General features: G+C 45.8%; 1 protein-coding gene across 2 annotated transcripts in view; it reads left to right on the top strand.

The window, feature by feature from the left end:
• Positions 1-652: 652 nt before the first annotated feature.
• Positions 653-18,148, top strand: part of CES5A (carboxylesterase 5A) — a 29,289-nt gene continuing 11,793 nt past the window's right edge. For both annotated transcript variants that reach the window (XM_037815618.1, XM_037815617.1), the window contains exons 1-9: positions 653-725; positions 2,277-2,481; positions 4,440-4,578; positions 6,035-6,168; positions 9,427-9,580; positions 11,070-11,174; positions 12,708-12,812; positions 14,123-14,263; positions 16,820-16,888. In XM_037815618.1, the coding sequence (XP_037671546.1) occupies positions 653-725; positions 2,277-2,481; positions 4,440-4,578; positions 6,035-6,168; positions 9,427-9,580; positions 11,070-11,174; positions 12,708-12,812; positions 14,123-14,263; positions 16,820-16,888 (1,125 nt within the window). The remainder of the gene's footprint in view (positions 726-2,276; positions 2,482-4,439; positions 4,579-6,034; positions 6,169-9,426; positions 9,581-11,069; positions 11,175-12,707; positions 12,813-14,122; positions 14,264-16,819; positions 16,889-18,148) is intronic.

Genomic DNA, 18,148 nt, shown 5'->3' with positions numbered 1-18,148 from the left:
CCAGGATGGAGCAGAGATGCAGGACACCCTAGTGGAAGGCTCCTCCCCACTTTTGGATTTAAGTCTAAGAGGGGGAGTCAAAACACCTAAAATCACCCCTGCTTTTCCTTCGTTTCCTTCTCTTTCCCAAGACCCACAGTGCGAGAGAGCAGGTTTTCTCCTTCTTTGTCCTATTTGTAGTGTCTTCTACACAACAACTTTCCCCTTCTCAAGATAATGAATGGTGGCCAGGGATGGGACTATGGTTTTTTGGGTACAGAAATGCAAAAACATGTTGGTTTACTCTTTTCAGAACACTATCTGCATTGCATCAGATATATAAAGTTTCCATTGACAATAAGCATTGAAGTTGTCTTCTTTTTTTTAATGTCAGAGTATTTGAGAATACTTCTACAATCCCATGAGTCCAGAGTCTACAAAATTGTCTGCCCCCAGTTTAAGAGTTAATCATCAGCTTCTTTTTATGTAAATGAGAACAGGAAAGTCTTGCTTGGGTAATTCTCTCTGAAAATCTTGGTCTGATGCTATTCTTCACCGACTCTGTGTCCTGCTCAACATTTGCCTACTAGGAAGCCCTTTCTCATCCCTGACTGAAGCTATCTGAAGCCAGCAGAAGCTGTGGATGTCCGGGGAGCTCAGGCGGGTCAATCAGATGAACAGGGATTGGGCGCACCCAGGCCAGACCCTGATCTGGGCTGTTTGGGTCCTTGCAGCTACCACTGAGGGTGAGATGCCCAGTGAGAGGGGAAGGGTCTTGGAAGATGGGGTAGAATTGCTCCCTGGAGGATTTTCTACTGATTATGTGTGAAAGAGGGGAGCCGATTCCGTCTCTGTGTTCATGCAAAAGAAAGTTTATTCTACTCATTTCTACAGGTTTTTATAGCATACAAGGTAGTCTCCTACGTGACTGTTTTCAGGTATTTCAGGGAGGGTGCATTTTTTCTAAAGCCGTAAGGTGTGATTGCGTGTCTTTGATCTCAAGGGACAATCTCTTAGGGGCTAGAGGGGAGACAGCAGGAGCAGGAGACAGGAGCACTGAAGGAGCCTGGCTATGTCCTTATCTGAATTGGTGCCTGCCTTCAGGCACACAAAGCTGTGGCCTTCTCCCAGCCTGGTGCCCACCCTCAGGCTCCCAATGCTTAGGAGGCGGCCTCCCTGTATAACCTACCAAGCCAGGGAGCCTTCCGTGTCTCCACAATTATACATGTTGGTGGAGATGAACTTATTTTTCAAAGGTCTCTGAGGACCCATGGAAGGCTGTGTGTTTCTGTCAGGGAAACTGGTGTTCTTTGGTGTTGCTGAGAACCCAAGACAAAAGCCTCCTTCTTGGGCACAGGTAGAGCACAGGAGACTTTGTCCTGCCCTCAGATTGCTCACACCCTTTGAGGGGCTTGGAGAGCTTTCTGTCTTGAGCACTGCAGAGGCACGTGGAATGGAGCTGGTGCTATTGTTGTTCTGGCTGCAAAGACAGGACTTTCACCATTGAAATGACATTAGAACAGGGACCCAAGACACCAGAGTCCTGCCTGGTGAATACCTAGGCAGTTTCTTTCTTAAGACTTAATATTTCATGTGGAAACTGAGAAGCTGGGATGAGTTCAGTCTCCCAAATGTCACCTTCATATCCCCGGAGGTGGATGAGATGATTTCAGGAGGCATCTGGATGAGAATTTTAAATTTTAATTAATGCATATTTATTTTAATGTGTATTCAATAGCATATACCTAATTCAGCAATATCACAAATCCATGGATGCTATTTCTTAGGATTCCTCTAGGTAAAGTTTCTAAAGTTTATTTAAATTAGATTGTAAAAGAAATAAAAAAAAAACAATAATCATACAGCCCATGCACAGACAGGCCAACAATTGTGCTGGTGGGTAGGAAGATGATGGAATGTGGGAAACTCTGACCAATGATTTTGTGGGGCCCTAAAATCTACAGACCCCAACATGTATCAGTCATTTAGAAAGGGAGAGCTCCGTGCTAGAGATATGCAGCAGAAGGGAAATCAGTCCCTGGGCTAACCAGGGAAATTTTGTGGCTTGATGCTGGGCTCCTAAGAGAAACTAACTTAGTGTTCACTGAAGGCAGTGACTTGTCTGGAAGTCTTGAAGGAGGTAGTGAGCACAGATTCACTGTGAGAGTGTCTGGATGCTTTCTGTTGCACAGCCTATGGGCTGAGAAAGAGCACCTCTGCTGGGGGAGCCTCGGAATTAGGCTGACATCCTGTCTCTTCCCAGCCAGCTCCTGATTCCTCCCCATGTGATCCTTCAGGGCTTGCTGCTGATGCACCACTCAGAAACACCCAGCTGGGATGGGTCCGGGGAAAGCAAGTCACCGTGCTGGGAAGCCCCAAGCCTGTGAACGTGTTCCTTGGGATCCCCTTTGCTGCACCTCCTCTAGGACCCCTGCGATTTGCAGCTCCACAGCCAGCACTGCCTTGGAAAGACTTCCGGGATGCCACCTCCTTCCCTAACTTGTAAGAACAGGCTCAGTCCAAGGGTGGCCTATGATTCTGGGAGTTGGGGGCAGAGCATTGAGGGGGCGTGAGGGTCATGCTGGCCAATGGGAAAGGAGAGTAGGGTTGGAGGTCGGGGCAATGGTGGAGGAGGGCTACAGGAGTGGGTGCGTGCATTAATATTCTCATGGTTCCACAACTGGCAAATAAGCAGAATCCCTGGGCTCCCATCTGAATTTCCTGAATCAGAATCTCCAGAGCTGGGTCTGGAAATCTGGATTATCTGAAAGTTCTCAAGGGATTCTGAGGACCAACTACATTTGGGGAGCACTGTGATGGGTTGCTGAGTCTTTTGGCTAGAAGGGACCCTCAAAGTGTTTCCATGAGACCTCTCACCCCAGGCATACCCTCTGCAGTCAGACTGGGTGAGGGCTTTTGAAGGAAGAACCAAACTAGAGGGATTTTAGCTCACAGCAAAGAATAACATTCTGGTAGTCAAAACTGTACCTAATACAATGCCTAGCCCTTTGTCAATGAATACATGAACATGTCCCTCTGACACAGGTGGTGGCCTGCAAGGTAAGTAGGTCCCGGTCATTGGAAATGCCAAGTCCAGCTGGACAACTAGTTGCCTGGTTAATTGTGGAGGGGCCTCATGCATTGAGTGGGAGGTGAGACCTGAAAAGTCCCAAGAATCTACTGACACTAAGATGAAACTCATTTTTTATTCAACCATTCATTCAACTAATATTCATTGAGCACCAAATCAATACGTAGTTCTCTATTAGGCCCTGGGTGATGCCACAGTGAATGTCACCACTGTCCTTATGAAGCCACCGTCTAGTGGGGGAGGAGAGACATAAACAGTAACTGACAATTAAAACATAGGGTGACAAGGGCAACCATTAGGAGATCAGAGAAGGGTGCAGAGGGAGCACAGAGGACCACTTAGCCCAGCCTTGAGGGAAGGTCAGGGATGGCTTTGCTGAAAGAGGTGACCCTTCAATTTCTGATAAAACAAAAGGGCAGGGAGGTCTAACTACCTGTCAGGGTAAAGAATTTCAGAGATGGTTTCCTGATGCCATACTGTAGACTATTTGATTAAAAAAAAACAAAAAAAACAGAACTAAAAACCTAACATTAATTGAGCATTTAGTATGATAGAAATACTCATATGTATCATCTCATTTAATCTTACTGAGCGTCAGTTTCTATGCTAGGACTATGTGGTACAGAAGTGACTAATAGAGAGTCTTGAGCTTTTAGCTACTCACAGTTAAGTTGGGGGAGCTGATAAAGCTCATGTACAAGCCTAGGAGAAATTCTAGGAAAGAACAGAAAATATGTGGGTGCATCCAAAGAGCTATGGACTCTCTGGAGAAATCCCAGAAGGCTTCTCAGAGGAGGTGGCACTGTACTGAACCTGAAAGAAAGGGAAGCCCACCAGCAAGTAGATATGGGGCAAGAACAGTCCAGGCTAAGGCTTAAATGCAGGAGTCTCCCTGCATGTTGGCTGCAGTTGGTTCTGGTAGAAAGGCCTGGACGTGTCCCTGTGTTCCTCTGGGAGCAGAAGAGGGAACCAGAAGAGCAAAACGCTTCATATTCAACCCAGTGTCCTGTCTGCTACAGTGTGGGGAATCGTTAATCCAGCTGGAGTCTTTATGTGTGTCTGTATTACAGTAGTGGGTATAGATGTAGGCATGTGATGGGGATTAATGGGACAATTATTCTGCATGATGTGATTTCCTGGCCAGCAACCAGATCAAAGAGAATTATAATTGGGTTTCTTTTTTTGTTCAGCAACCATGGGTCAAGGGTAGTGTTGGGCACTATTGGACTTAGTGCCAGTAGCACCCCATGTGCCTCTTCTGCTCCGGTGGAGGAAACAGCCAGGCTTTCCTAGCGTTACGAGAACTGGCCCCTTCCAGTCAAGTTTAATGACAGCAGTTCTGGGGTTTTTTCTCCTCCCGTTCTCCAAGGTGCTTCCAGAACTTGGAGTGGTTGGTCTCCAATCAACACATGCTCAAGGTGCGTTATCCTGAATTTGGAGCATCAGAAGACTGCCTGTACCTTAACATCTATGCACCGGCCCAGGCTGATAGGGGCTCCAGGCTTCCGGTAAGGCTGCCTGTGGTGCTCGGGGCTCCAGCTGACAGGTGCTTGGCCTGGGATCCAGGCAGGGCAGCTGAGTGTCTGGAATCAAACCTAGCTCCTGTTGGGTGAAACAGAAATGTCATCACAGGACACATTAAAAAAAAAAAAGAAAAAAGAAAAAAAGAACTTACAAAAAATCATAATGATATATTCATTTTATCTTCTCTGATTGATTCTTTATTGGCAGTAACTTGATATTTTGTTTGTTCATTTGCTTTAGTTTGCTTTTCCCTCTATCGAATATTTAATACTGTGTAAACTTGTAGAAAAGACTGCTTAAAGGGCCTCTGTGATTTATTATTATTTTTTTAATTTGAGAAATCCTTTTTGTTTTTACAGAGGATAATTGCATCCTGCAATTTTTCTGGTTAAGTTTGACAATTAGGTAATAATGTTAGTTATTTCATTTAAAAAGGTAAAAGATCCCTGTTTAAATGAGCACGGGAAAAGATCCATTCCGTGATCTATTTTTTGATCATGCCCTCTCACCCGCTCTCTCCCACATCAGTACAAAAGGAGACCTGCTCTTTTGTATCCTAAAAGCAACGTCTACTGAGTGCTGTGTGCCAGTCACAGTGTATGGTCTCATTTAATCCCCATGGCACCCCTATGGGGGAAAGTTGATTGAACCCATTCTACAATCAGGAAGAAACAGCACAGGAAGGGCAGAGAAACTTGCTCCTCAGTAAGTGCTAGATCCTGGCACCAAAGTCAATGTGCTGACTGGCTCGCCTTTCTCCTTAGTGACTTTTTTCTCTTTTCTTGCCCCAAATGTTGCAGTTTCTAATATGACCTCAAAAAAAAAAAAAAAAAAAAGGAAAGAAAGAAAGAAAGAAAGAAAAAAGAACTGAAGGAATTTATTAGTAACTACGTAAATAGGAATAATACTATTTGAATAATGTTTTATGTTCCCAGGTCTTAACCTTTCTAATCAATGTAGTAAAGTTTCTACGTCACTTTCTCTTTCTCTGCCTTCTCTCTTCTCTTTATAGAGCAGAAAAAAGCCTGAAATTGCAACATTTAAACTGCTTTTCTCTCATATATGGCTTACAATTATTTCCATCGTTCCATAGGTCATAGGCTCAACTCTATTTAGTTAACACTGTCTGAGCATTGAAATGTGCGCACAGTATTCTATGAGTTTTAGATGTGCAATATTATTTAACCTGCGTGATTCATACTTCACATCTTAAAGATGAGAAAAACAAGTTCTGAGAGGTTACATGATCTGTGCAAGGTCACATGGCTAGACAATAGTAGCAGGGCTGGGACTCCAGCCCAGGCACTTGGACACCAGAACCCACACGCTTAACCCTGGGCCCTGCTCTTTAGAAAGTGAGACATTTACATGTCCCTGAAGAAAGAGTGTCCCAGCATGCACTGGGAGGGGGTGACTGGAGAATTCCTCTCCCCTCCTTAGGTCATGGTGTGGCTCCCCGGGGGTGCCTTTGAGACTGGCTCAGCCTCCATCTTCGATGGCTCTGCCCTGGCTGCCTACGAGGACGTGCTGGTTGTGACTGTCCAGTACCGGCTAGGGATATTTGGCTTCTTCAGGTGAGTCTCCAGGAGTATCTGATGCTCCTGACCCCCAAGTTGGGGGGGCGGGGATTTAGGGCCCAGCAACCTTCAGTGACACTGAACAAAAATTGGCCACAGATAAAGCTCCAAATCTTAGTGGTTTAACACAATAAAAATCTCTTTCCCATTCATATAAAGTCCAGTTGGGTGTTCTTGACTGATTGACAAGCAGCTTTCCACATGGTCATGCAGGGACCCAGGCTCCTTCCATCTTGTGGCTCTGTCTTCCTCCAGGGCCCCAGGTCCTCTGCTTTTAGCCAGTGGATAGAGAAAGAGCATGGGGGATCCTGCGAGGAGGGGTTTCTGGAACAGCCTGGAGGTGGTGCTCATCATTTTTGTTCACACATCACTGGCAGAACTCAGTCATGTGGCACATCCAACAGCAACAGGGTGGGTGGGTGGGGTTGGAGGGGTATGAAGGTAGCTCAGCTGTATGCTCTGAAAGATGAGGGAACAGGTTGGCGAGCAGTACAGTCTGTCATGGGGAGCACCTCAAGACTCCTAAAATGCTCACTCTGTTGTACTGGCTTCCCTCCCACCAAGAATATCTGACGTGTATTGGGCACTCACTATGAGACAGGCATGGTGCTCTGTACTTGCCATGCATCATTTCCAGTCACCCTCAAAATAATCCCACCAGAAATGTACTGCTATTATCCCCATTTTACGGTTGAGAAAACTGAGGCATAGAGAGGTTAAGAAACTTCCCCAAGGTCATAGAACAGAACTTCCATTATCCTGCCCAGGACACAGAAGAACCTAGGTCCTGGCCAGGGCACAATGTGAGGAAAGAGGAGTAGTGAGAGATGGGGCCCCAGTTATACCTGGAGGCCACTGTTGGACACTGTGGGGAAGGCAGAATGATTCAAATACCATTCCTACCCTCAGGAGGCTCCCAGTCTGGACAGGGGTGGAGAGGGGGTGGGGGGGATAATGCAGAGACACAAGTATCTATCTGCCAGGCAGGTAATAGTTACTGCTCTAAGTGTAAGAGGCAGCAGGGCTGTGGAAGAGAGAAGGGAGCTGCAGGGAGTCAGGGTGGCTTCACGAGGGAGGTGGCATTCAAGTTGCACCTTCAAGACTTGGTTGGCTTTGGGGAGCAGAGGCTGGGAAGGGGCATGCTTGGCAGACTGTCCTGCCTTAGCAAAGCCTAGGAAGTTGGAAGGGAATGTAACAGCATGTGAGACTGAGATAATATCTGCGAACTGTGCTTGGAGCCTGAAGCACTGGGAGGAGGCTCAGGGGCTGCTGGGGGACCCTGATCAAAGCAATTGTACTTCTAGCTGCTTTCTACATTGGGATTCTGCATAAGATCCCTTTGGCAGAAAGATCCCCCCAAAGTCTTTGCAATCTCCAGGTTCAGGCATAGGTAGATGAGAATGCAATTTAAGAGATGGATGCAGAAAGGCAGGGAGATGCTCACTTGGGAAAGACCTTGAATGCCAGGCCATACCTGGAGTTTGGGCTTTATCCAGTAAAGACTGGGGGACTTAGGAGTCCTCTGCTGAGAACAAGAAGCTGGGCTGGGGCAGCAGATGAAGATGAGGGTCCAGTCGGAGGCTACTGCTGCTATCTTGGTGCAGGCTGGAGCAGGGTTGTGGTCAGATAATGAAGCTGCCCTGCATGGTGTATGTTTTTGCCTGGCACTGTCAATCTTCACAACAACCCTGCAAAGTAGGCACTATTGTTATCCCCATTTTAGATGTGAGAAGTTTAAGGTAAAGCAGGTTAAGTGACTTGCCCAAGGTCACCCAGATCCTAAGTGACCAGGCTATGAATCCTGTGCAAGGGGCAAGGTCTTAACCATTAAGGTATATTGCTTTTTGGGATAAATAGAAATGGAGTAATAGGGACAGGTATGGAAAACTTGAGAGGGGTAGAATTGGCAAGGCTTGGCTCTTGACCAGATGTGGGGGTCATGGGAGAGAGAAGGTGGGGTCGGAGCTAGATAGAGAAAGGGGACCCAGGGGAGGAGCAGTTTGGGATACTGGAGAATGCAGAGGAGCAGAATACAATCTTGGGGCTACTTGTGTGCCTGGTGTGTACCACATGAACTTTTTGAGTCTGGGCATTTCTTTGATTCTCTAATATTTTTACTTGTTCAATGGCCCAAACATCCTGGGAAGCACATGCTGTTCTCCAGGGGCAGGGGGAGCATGGATCTGGGACCAGGATAGTTGGGTTTGAAGCCCAAATATGCACCCTTTGAGCTTTTGGGCAAGGGGATTAACTTCAGCTTTCTCATCTATTAGAAGGAGATGATGTGTCCATCGGTGTCCTGACCATGTGCTCAAAGATGTAATGGAGGAGAGTTGGTACAGCTGTGGCCAGGGAGGAATGCAGCCATTGCCCAAACCACTCGCCAGCAGCAGGGAGCAAGGGGTGTTGGAATAAACATCCAATCTCTCTGTTTCCCACCCTCAGACCTCCTGCCAGTTCCTTCCACTGTCCTCACACAGCTAAAACTTCTATTGTGTTAAAATAAAAATAGTGTGGAGAGAGGAGCTGGAGAGGCAAATGGAGAAAAAAACAGTGCCACACATGTCATAGAGGATTCTAGGAGCATTCACCATAAAGCACTTAGAACTGAATGCCTGGCACGTGGGCTGATGTCATTATCAACTAAGTCATTCATCGGAGCCTCTATACCCAGAAGGCCTTGTGCCCTGGTGCAGACCAGCTCTCAGGAGCAGCTCTCTTCTCCTGGGGTCCAGGACAAGACAGCTGCCATTGAGAGAGTTTAAATGAATCACCTAAGATTACATAGGGAGTGATATTTTGAGTAAAATTCCCTTTTATTTGTAGAATAGAAGCCCTGGTATCCGGTTGCTAGGATTGCTGATTATTTGTGTAATAGAAATTCTCAGCTGAAGCATGAAATAACAAAGGATGCATAGAAACCTTTTATTATTCCCACTGGGAACCTACGAGTACCCTGACAGTGCATGTACAATACTATGTATGTGCAATTTTATGGGTTGTATAGCTTTCATCAGATTCTCAAAGAAAACCAAATCCCAGCAAAGGGTGAGACCTAAGCCCAATTTCCCCAGCTCCTCCCGACCGCGACTCTCAGCCCCTTCACAGCTGCGAATGACGACACCGTGACTGGGGCGCACAGCTCCTGCTGAGATTTCCCTGCACCGGGGCGCACGGTCCCTGCTGAGATTTCCCCGCACCATGGGAGGCAGGCAGTGGCTGACTGAGGATCCTGCCCTTGCCTCTCACCTGCAGCACTGGGGACCAGCACGCTCCAGGAAACTGGGCCTTCTTGGACCAGCTGGCTGCCCTGAGCTGGGTCCGGGGGAACATCGAGTTCTTCGGTGGGGACCCGGACTCCGTAACCATCTTCGGCGAGTCAGCGGGAGCCATAAGTGTTTCCAGCCTTGTGAGTTCTGGGCTTTGTGACTTGAATGCCTCTCGGTGGGGGAGAATAACAAAAATGAAGGTGATGAATCACTCACATTTGATTGGTGCTTTCATGCTGAATAAACACCTTTATGCACATTGTCTCCCCGAGCCTCACAAATACATCCTGTGTTAGGGGCTCAGTTTCATTTTATGGACAAGACAGCTGCCGTTGAGAGAGTTTAAATGAATCACCTAAGGTTACATAGGGAGTGATACTTTGAGTAAAATTCCCTTATATTTGTAAAATAGAAGCCCTGGTATCCGGTTACTAGGACTGGTGATTATGTGTTTAATAGAAAATCTCAGCTAAAGCATGAAATAACAAAGGATGCATGGAAACCTTTTATTTTAACTTAAAACCGAAAATGTACATTTCTTCACCAAAGGTTAGCGATAGTGCCCTGTCTTTTCAGAACTGGTCTGACTCGAGTTCCAACATTGGCCCTCTTACATAAAGCATCCCAAATTCACTGCCTTCAAATTGCAGTTTCAGTCTCTTTTCAGTGAATATAAACTTAAAGTTGCCTGCAAAGCAGTCTGACTGCAATGCACTTCCTTGCCAGATATATTCTCCAAAAATTTTATTCTTATCGTGTCCCCTAATTTGGCAGCAATATTTTTGAGCTACTTGCCTTTATCACGTTTTTGTTTCCCCCAATAATTTTTTTCTTTTACCTTCAATGTTTACTGGTTCATGTGATATTTCATTCAATTATGCAATTATAATAACAAGTGCAACTGACAAAACAGGCTTGGAAGGAAAGGCTCTTGGTAAGAAACTGGTGGGAACAGAAATGTGTGGAGATACTAGAACATAGCCCATTGGCTCTCAGTGGTCAGCATTTCTTGGGCATCAGTTAACATGTTTTGCAGAAGGAAATGGAGAGTCTCAGTTAATCCCAGAAATCAATTATGCAGAGATAGGTTAAAAGAGCTTCTGTGTGTAGCTCTTGACTGTATACAAGGTATTTTTATATCTTCAAAACAACCTTAGGTGGATTGTATTAACCTATATATACATATGCTAACAGCCACTGTTTCATAAGCATTTACTATTGACCAGGTACAGTGTAAAGCCATCTGTGTTCATTACTTCCCCCAATCCTCACAACCACCCTGTTATGCAGGCTCAGTTATTATTCTGGTTTTACAGGGGAGTAATCTGATGTTTAGAAAGAATAAGCAAATTTGTCTGAGATTACTCAGCTAGCAAGTGAAGGAGCTAGAACTCACCCTAGAATGTTTGACTTCAAAGTTCACAAGGAACCTGGAGCTCAGAGAGGTTAAATATGCCCAAGACTTCACAGATGGTCCTTGAACCCCAGATCAGGTCTCTTTCCTCTAAGGTTAGGGCTCTCACAGAGGCCTCCTGGAAAGGTTTCTGTAAAGAAAGGATGGGTGGTATGTGTGATTGATGGACAGTTCTCTGGGTAACTTATCCTGGGTCTCCTGTGTTCTCTCTCCAGGTTCTGTCCCCCATGGCCAATGGCTTATTCCACAAAGCCATCATGGAGAGTGGGGTGGCCATTATCCCTTGCCTGAAGGCCACTGGTATCCAGAAGGATAAGGATGTAGGTATATTGTTAACGCCTCTCCAGCTTCCTCTGCTTGGTCAGAAAGGAATGTGGTCAGGAGGCGACAGACTATCACTTTCTCACCATGCGCTTGCTTTCCTTACTGAATGTGCCCAAATGACCTGATGTTGCCCAATGAGAACCTTGCTCCATTATGGAAGGCCTGGTTCAGCAGGAAATACGTCCAGCTACACAATTGCAGCACTGCTGGTGTGTGAGTGTGAGAAAGTATGTGTGTGTTATAGTTTTTATATATTGTCCATTATTCTTTGCTTGTGATGTATAACTCAGTCCCCTGTATTATATACAACTCATTTCCTGTACCTGCTCTACTCCATAGGGAATGGCTACCAGAGCACCATGTTAAGAAAGATTCTGAGGCTGTTTCTAGCTTAGAAGGAAATAGCACTGCAATTGTTATTTGGCAAGGGATTGTGTGAAGGGAAGGTGGGGCATAGGTCCAAGATATTTGTTATTTGTCGTCTTGTCTCAGCTTTCTAATAGATAGTAGGGACCTGGAGACCAAGGTCACCCTGTACTTACTGGTGCCCATTGCCCAGCTCTATGTCCAGACCTGTGGGTTTATAAGTGGAGATGGCATGTCCTAAACTTGGGGAAACTATAATCTTTTAATTACAAGGGTTTTTAAACTGGAATCCCACAGATAGGGTTAGGAGGTTGTACCTGAACCTCCTACATTTGTATGCAGACCCTACATGCTTGTGCATTTTCCTGAGGAGAGGGTCTGTAGCTTTTATCAGATTTTCAGAGCATCCATGATGCCCAGAAGATTAAGGACACCACTTCAGGGGACAAGTTCTACCTATAGAACTTGTGGAGGTTCTACCTTTGTGGAGGATCCAATGACAGGGCAAGAACGTGCTTAGTAAAGGGCTAGGTTGGGAAGGTGGGGATCCTTGGGGTGACCATAGATTGGAAGAAGAAGGAGTTCAAGGGGTCTGTGATGATCCACAGGAGGCAGGATTTGGAACTTAAAATTAGTGTTCAGACATAAAGAAGATGCCCAGGGCATTCCAGGCTGGGGGTGAGAGATAGGACTTGAGCGGAGCTGACTAGCTGGGGATCTGATCTGGAGTCATGCCTCAACTGACAGTTAAGGAGCTAACAAAGCTGCTGCTCATTCTTGGAGTTCTTTCCATGCCTGACTCCATTTAGCACCCCAGTGTTTGGCTGCTTGGCTCCGAGGGCAAGGACGAGGACGAGTCAAGGTCACAGGACGAGTCTCTCTGTAACCCAGGAATCTTGACTCCATTCCATTGCCACAGACTGACAATTCCTGCCCTCTGCTTCTGCAGTTGCTAAAGATGACAAGGAGAGGCCAGGCAAGAGAGTAAGGAGAGTAAGGACAGTGCAGTGTCAGCCTGTCCTCACCACCATTACTTCAATGCACATTCTGTTCTAGGTGTGTGGGGAGGGGCAGCCTGTAGTTGGGCAGAAGACTCTTCCCAACTTCTGTTTTCCTGGATGCTTTCAGTTCTGTGCTGTGACCTTGTCTTTTTCTGGAAATAGCTGCAGGCGCTTGCATATATCTGTGGTTGCAAGAAGGTGGACTCCGAGGCCCTGCTGCAGTGCCTGAGGGCAAAATCCTCCGATGAGTTACTGAGCCTCAGCCAGGTGAAGAGGGAGGGGAGAGTTTTGGGGTGAGGTTACCCTTTGAATGGAGTGGTGAAAAAATCCTACCACTCTTATTCATTTTAATTGGGACCTGGAAAAGAGGGTTTGGGGTTTGGGGTTTCATGGCCATGGTTATAAAAACCAGTGTGGGATACACAACCCTTGTGAATAACTTAAGGAACTTGGTGGGGTGGAGTGCTGCTTAGCCTGGAGAAGAACCAGCGAAATACAAGCGTTGTCTTTAAGTCATTGAAGGCATCTCATTGGGTAAAGGGATTACACTTTTTTGACATACTCCCAGAAGCTAAAGTCAAGATCAAGAGCTGGAAGATCTATTATGAAACCATTCTAGCTTGGTGTAACTGGGAACTTTCTAAAAGCTAATTTGTCTTAAAAAGGACTGGGCTCCTTCAGAAAGTAGTGGCTGCTCCCCTCTGCAGATATTCAAGCAAAGTCTAGATAACCACTGACACGTTCCATCAGAAGATGGTTAATTGGACTGAATGATCTTCTATGTCCTTTCCAATCTTAAGAGCCTTTGATAGTCTCTGAAAGAGCGAGGTCATTATTTATCAGATTCCAACATTTGTTAAATGGTTCTCTGGCATGTATTAAGTATCTGCTGGGAGCCCTCAGCTGGAGTCCATGAAGACAGATAAAAGAAATCCTTGACCTGATGTAGCATGAAAACACTTCCACCCCTATCCCCCAAACAGAAACCTAAAAATATCACGATTAGAACCAGGCATTACTTTCTGAGAACCAAGAAATATCCAGCTATGTCCAAGGCAAAGTGCTCTGGGGAAGATATCTCAGGAAGTTGTTCACACCAATCACCATGATCCTGGCCGTCACTTTGCCCATTGCATCTGGCCAATAGTTCTCAAACATGAATGGGCATTGGCATCTCTGGAGGGCTTGTTAAAACAAGTTAGCTGTGCTGCCCTGGAGTTTCGTAGTCAGCGGGCCTGGGGTGAGTCCTGAGAACTTGCATTTCCAATAAGTTCCCAGTTGATGCTGATGCTTTGAGAAGCACTGCACTAGGCCACTGTTTTTCTGAGGCAAATACTATTGTTATCCCCATTTTACAGATGAGAATACTAAGAAACATTGAGTCCTCTTGTCCATGCGAGTGGCAGGGCTGGCCAGGCACTGATATGTTGGGCTGAGCCAACACTGGTTTATTTTTATTTTCCTGATTAATTTTGACCATTGCTACCCTGAGTTGGCTTAGTCTGGCTAGGATCTGGGAAGGGCAGTTTTTTATGGACAGAAGCAGTTGCTGATTTTGCTTCTCTTCTTTATTTCAGAAGACAAAGTCTTTCAGTCAAGTGGTTGATGGTCAATTCTTCCCTAACGATCCTCTAGACCTATTGGCTCAAAAAGCATTTAATCCAATTCCTTCTATCATTGGAGTCAATAACCATGAATGTGGCTACCTACTGACCTTGGTAAGTAGTCCAGCCATCCTTCCTGCGTGTTCCTCAACACCGATGCAGAAGTCCTGGACATTTCCGTAGATGACACCACGAGTTGTGAGTGTGGGGCCTATCAGCCAAGTACCCTGTGATAATCTTTTCTGCCTCTGTGAGAAGATACCTGAGGATTGGGGAAGTCACAGGAGAGGTCCACCCTGCTCTCAGTCCAGGCTTACAGTGAGAGAAGCAACTCTGTAAAAAGTGAGAGGTTTGGATGCATTTGATCTTTATTGAAAACATTACAAATGATTGTTTCAAATAAAAACAGTCATTACTTCAAAGATTGAAATTCAGATAGTTTGGGGAAATGTCAGTCCCTCCAAACTTTCATGTCCAGCTCTGGATGCTGACTTTTTGGCTTCTAAGAATGCACTCTCTCTCGGTTTGGGCAAGTTGCAAAATCATTAAAATCATTTTATTCATTCAACAAGTATTTATTGAGCATTTACAATATGCTCGACATGCTTCTATAAACTGAGGATTCCACAGTCAGCAGGGCCCACGGTTCTAGCTCATGTTCTCGAAGGGAGAGACAGATGAAATGCAAGGTTGAAATGATGATTCCAGAGAGTGATATGGGTTATGAGGTGCAAAATCTGGGGAGAGCAGTTTGTCTTTCCATACGAGGAAAGGATATTGCGAAGGGGTTCTCTGAGGAAGCATCATTTGGGTAGAGCCCTGAAAGCTGAGAAGGAGCCACAATTTCTTGACACTGGGATTTAGGAAGACTCTCCTCATTAGGAATAAACTTTATCTGTTCTCAGAAGAATGGGGATTTCAAATTCTTCAGATCATCAAAGCTTATTTATATAGACCAACCTCCCCATTTTCAGCTGGGGGAAATGAGGTTAAGAAATAAAGAGGTTTGTAAAGTTACAAACCCAGTTGGTGGGCATCTAGAAGCAGGCTCCTGGGTTCACTGGGCTGTTGAAAGAATGTTCTACCATCATTAATTTGATCCATAGGGCTAAGCTTTGAGGTAAGTGGAGGTGGGAATTATTGTCTTTGTGTTATAAATGAGGCATCTGAGTTACACACTGTGGCCTAAGTAAGGCCTTTCAGTGCTTTCTGGATCTGTGCTAGAAGGAAAGAAGCAGGTGCTTCTAATGACATCACTGCCACAGCTACTGCAGACAGCTCGAGTGCCTTCCACATGCCAGGGACATGCCATTTGTACAACAACTTTCAAAAAGGGCATAATTCTCCCCATTCTACAGCTGAAGTCAGTGAGGCTTAGAGAGGCGAAAGTGGTTTTCCTAAGCCTCCCAGCTAGGAGGAGAAAGTGCTGCATAATTTTTATGCATTTAGGCTCTGCCTTTAAATGCTGGGTTCTTTGCTTACCTCTGTGTGACTTTAGGGGAGTTGCCTGACCTCTCTGGACCACCTCCAATCTCTCGTCTTGCGAAATAGGTCTAATATTAGTGCCCATCTTGTAGGTTCACTTCAAATAGCCTGGCATTATAGTAAGTACCAATAAATGCTAGATTTTGGCATTATTCAAGTGGCAGAGCAGGAATTGTTACCCAAGTCTGTGCAGATCAAGAGCCTGTACCAGCGCCGTTGTCTGTTATTCCATGCAACTTTCCGGTTAAACCCATTGCCAGCTGGGAACCATAGGAAATCCTCCAAAAGCATGTAACAGCAGATCCTTAATATTCAGAGAGGATTTTTAGTAGTTAGTGTATACTTGTGGATAACTTTAGTGTGTCTGGAGGACCCTTCAGATGCCAGGAAAAGGTAGGATTAGAAATCTACCCAGTATTCATTACCCCAAGATTTTCAGCAGAAATGGCCAAGGAGATGTTTTCATCCATTTGGCAAATGAATAGTATTTCTATCCCACATTTCTAGGCTTGTAATAATGGCAGGAAACTATCACTTGATGAATACCTTCACAGAGTTCTTGCTATGTACCAGAGTTGCAAGTGCTTTATATTATAAACATTGAACCACTTCATCATATTCTCAATTCTCATCAATTCTCATCATAACTCTGTCAAGTGGGCACTATTGCTATCTCCATCTTACAGATGAGGAAACCGAGGCACAACAAGATTAAGTCACTCGTCACAGCCACACAGGCTGGAACTCAATGCCAGGCTATAGCTGCCGAGCCCACCACCACCCTCGCTGCCCCACTGGCTGGCTCTCCCCACTGCTGGCTTTTCAAAATCCTGGTGGCAAAGGTCTTTTGAAGGGGACTAGCAAGGCACTAGTTTCAGGATTTTCTGGTCCCTCTCTGAGCTTGGTATCAGAGCCAGGTTGTGGCCATTTCACAGGGTGGTCACTCAGGCCCCATGAGACCTCGGATATGACAAGGAATGGCTGCCTTTTGTCAAATATGAGAAAGAGAAACTCCATGGACTGAATAACCTGCTGAGGCTTCTCCTAAATGTGGCAGTGTGGGGGCTGGAAGGGCTCCTCCTGCTTCCCACTCTCCCCTTTGAGAGACGGGAGCCTTGGCCCTTGAAGAGACTGGTGTGCCCTCTGATGGCCAGCTGTGCTCACAGAGGCTATTTCTCTCCACAGAAGGAGATTCCTGAGGTCCTGAAGGGCTCCAACAAGTCTCTCGCACTCCTCTTGCTACGCACAGTCTTGGTAAGTGAGCTTGGGTGACGGGGCTGTGCAGAGATTCATCCCTGGGTCACACTCAGGGATGGAAGCTGGAGGTACGGACATTCTTTTCCTCATTCATTCATTCATTCATTCAATAGACCTTTTCTAAATATGGGTCCACAATCCCTTATCCACAGTTCCATAATCCAAAGAGCTCTTTGTACAAAAACCCAAAGGTTTTTTGTAAACCACAGGGCAGCCAAACCTGACCTAGATTTCACTGGCCATGAGTCTATATGGTTCCCATGTACCATTTACTTTATTTATCCCATACATATGCTTCTCTGCAACCATATTAACGGGGTGCTGGGGTGCTGCCAGCATAATATACATTTACTATATCCATATTAATTATACATAATATACATATAAATATACATAATATACATTTAATATATGACCTATCTACACTCTGAATAATTCCAACTTCTGAAACATGCCTGGGTCTGGGGACCCAGTCAGGCACTGTGCTAGGTTCTGGCAAAACCAAGGACCATTCATTTGCTCAATCATTTATTCATCCATTGAACAAACATATCATTATCAGGATATAGAGATGGATTCCTTTCTTTCCTTCCTTTCTTCCTTCTTTCCATAAACATTTATTCAGTGTGTACTCTGCTGAGTTCATTCATTTATTCATTGAACACTTGCTTGTTGAGAGCCCACATGCTCCTGCACTTTCCTAGGCCCTGGGGGAGCGAGGCTAAGCAGGTTCTGCCCCTGCATTGAGGACCTGGTAGACTGTTGGGGCGAATGGACATGATGAGACACTTCAGTCACTTGTAGATGGACCCGAGAAGAGGAATGTCCGCAGCCCTGTGGTCCCTATGGGGGGGGATGCTGTCTGCTCCCAGGGCTTGGAGCAAAGGGGCAGTTTGCCTGGCTGATGGAGGGGCAGGGATGAGGGGAGCTGGGGGAGCCAAGAGGAGCCACTGGCAGCAGAGGGGAGTGAAGGGATCAGCAGAGGGGTCAGCCACAGCAGGGGAAGGTGCCTTGCAGTCATTTTAGGTATGGAAGAAGTGTGCACTTCTTTCTGAGGGCTGGGAATAGACAGAGATGTGATGTGATTGGATTTCCATTTTAGAAAGAGCCCTGTGTCTGCAGAATGGGTCAGACTGGAGGCCGGGGACCCCTCAGGCTCTAAGGCTCTGTGGAGGGGGAGGGGGTGTTTGATGAGTCTCAGATACCTGAAAAGGAGAATTGAGAAATATTTCAAATATTAGTTGGACTGTGGGATCT

Source organism: Choloepus didactylus, chromosome 22 (genome assembly GCF_015220235.1).
Source record: "Choloepus didactylus isolate mChoDid1 chromosome 22, mChoDid1.pri, whole genome shotgun sequence".
NCBI lineage: Eukaryota > Metazoa > Chordata > Mammalia > Pilosa > Megalonychidae > Choloepus > Choloepus didactylus.
The sequence above is the reverse complement of the archived record's forward strand: the minus strand, read 5'-3'. Positions and strand labels throughout refer to the sequence as shown.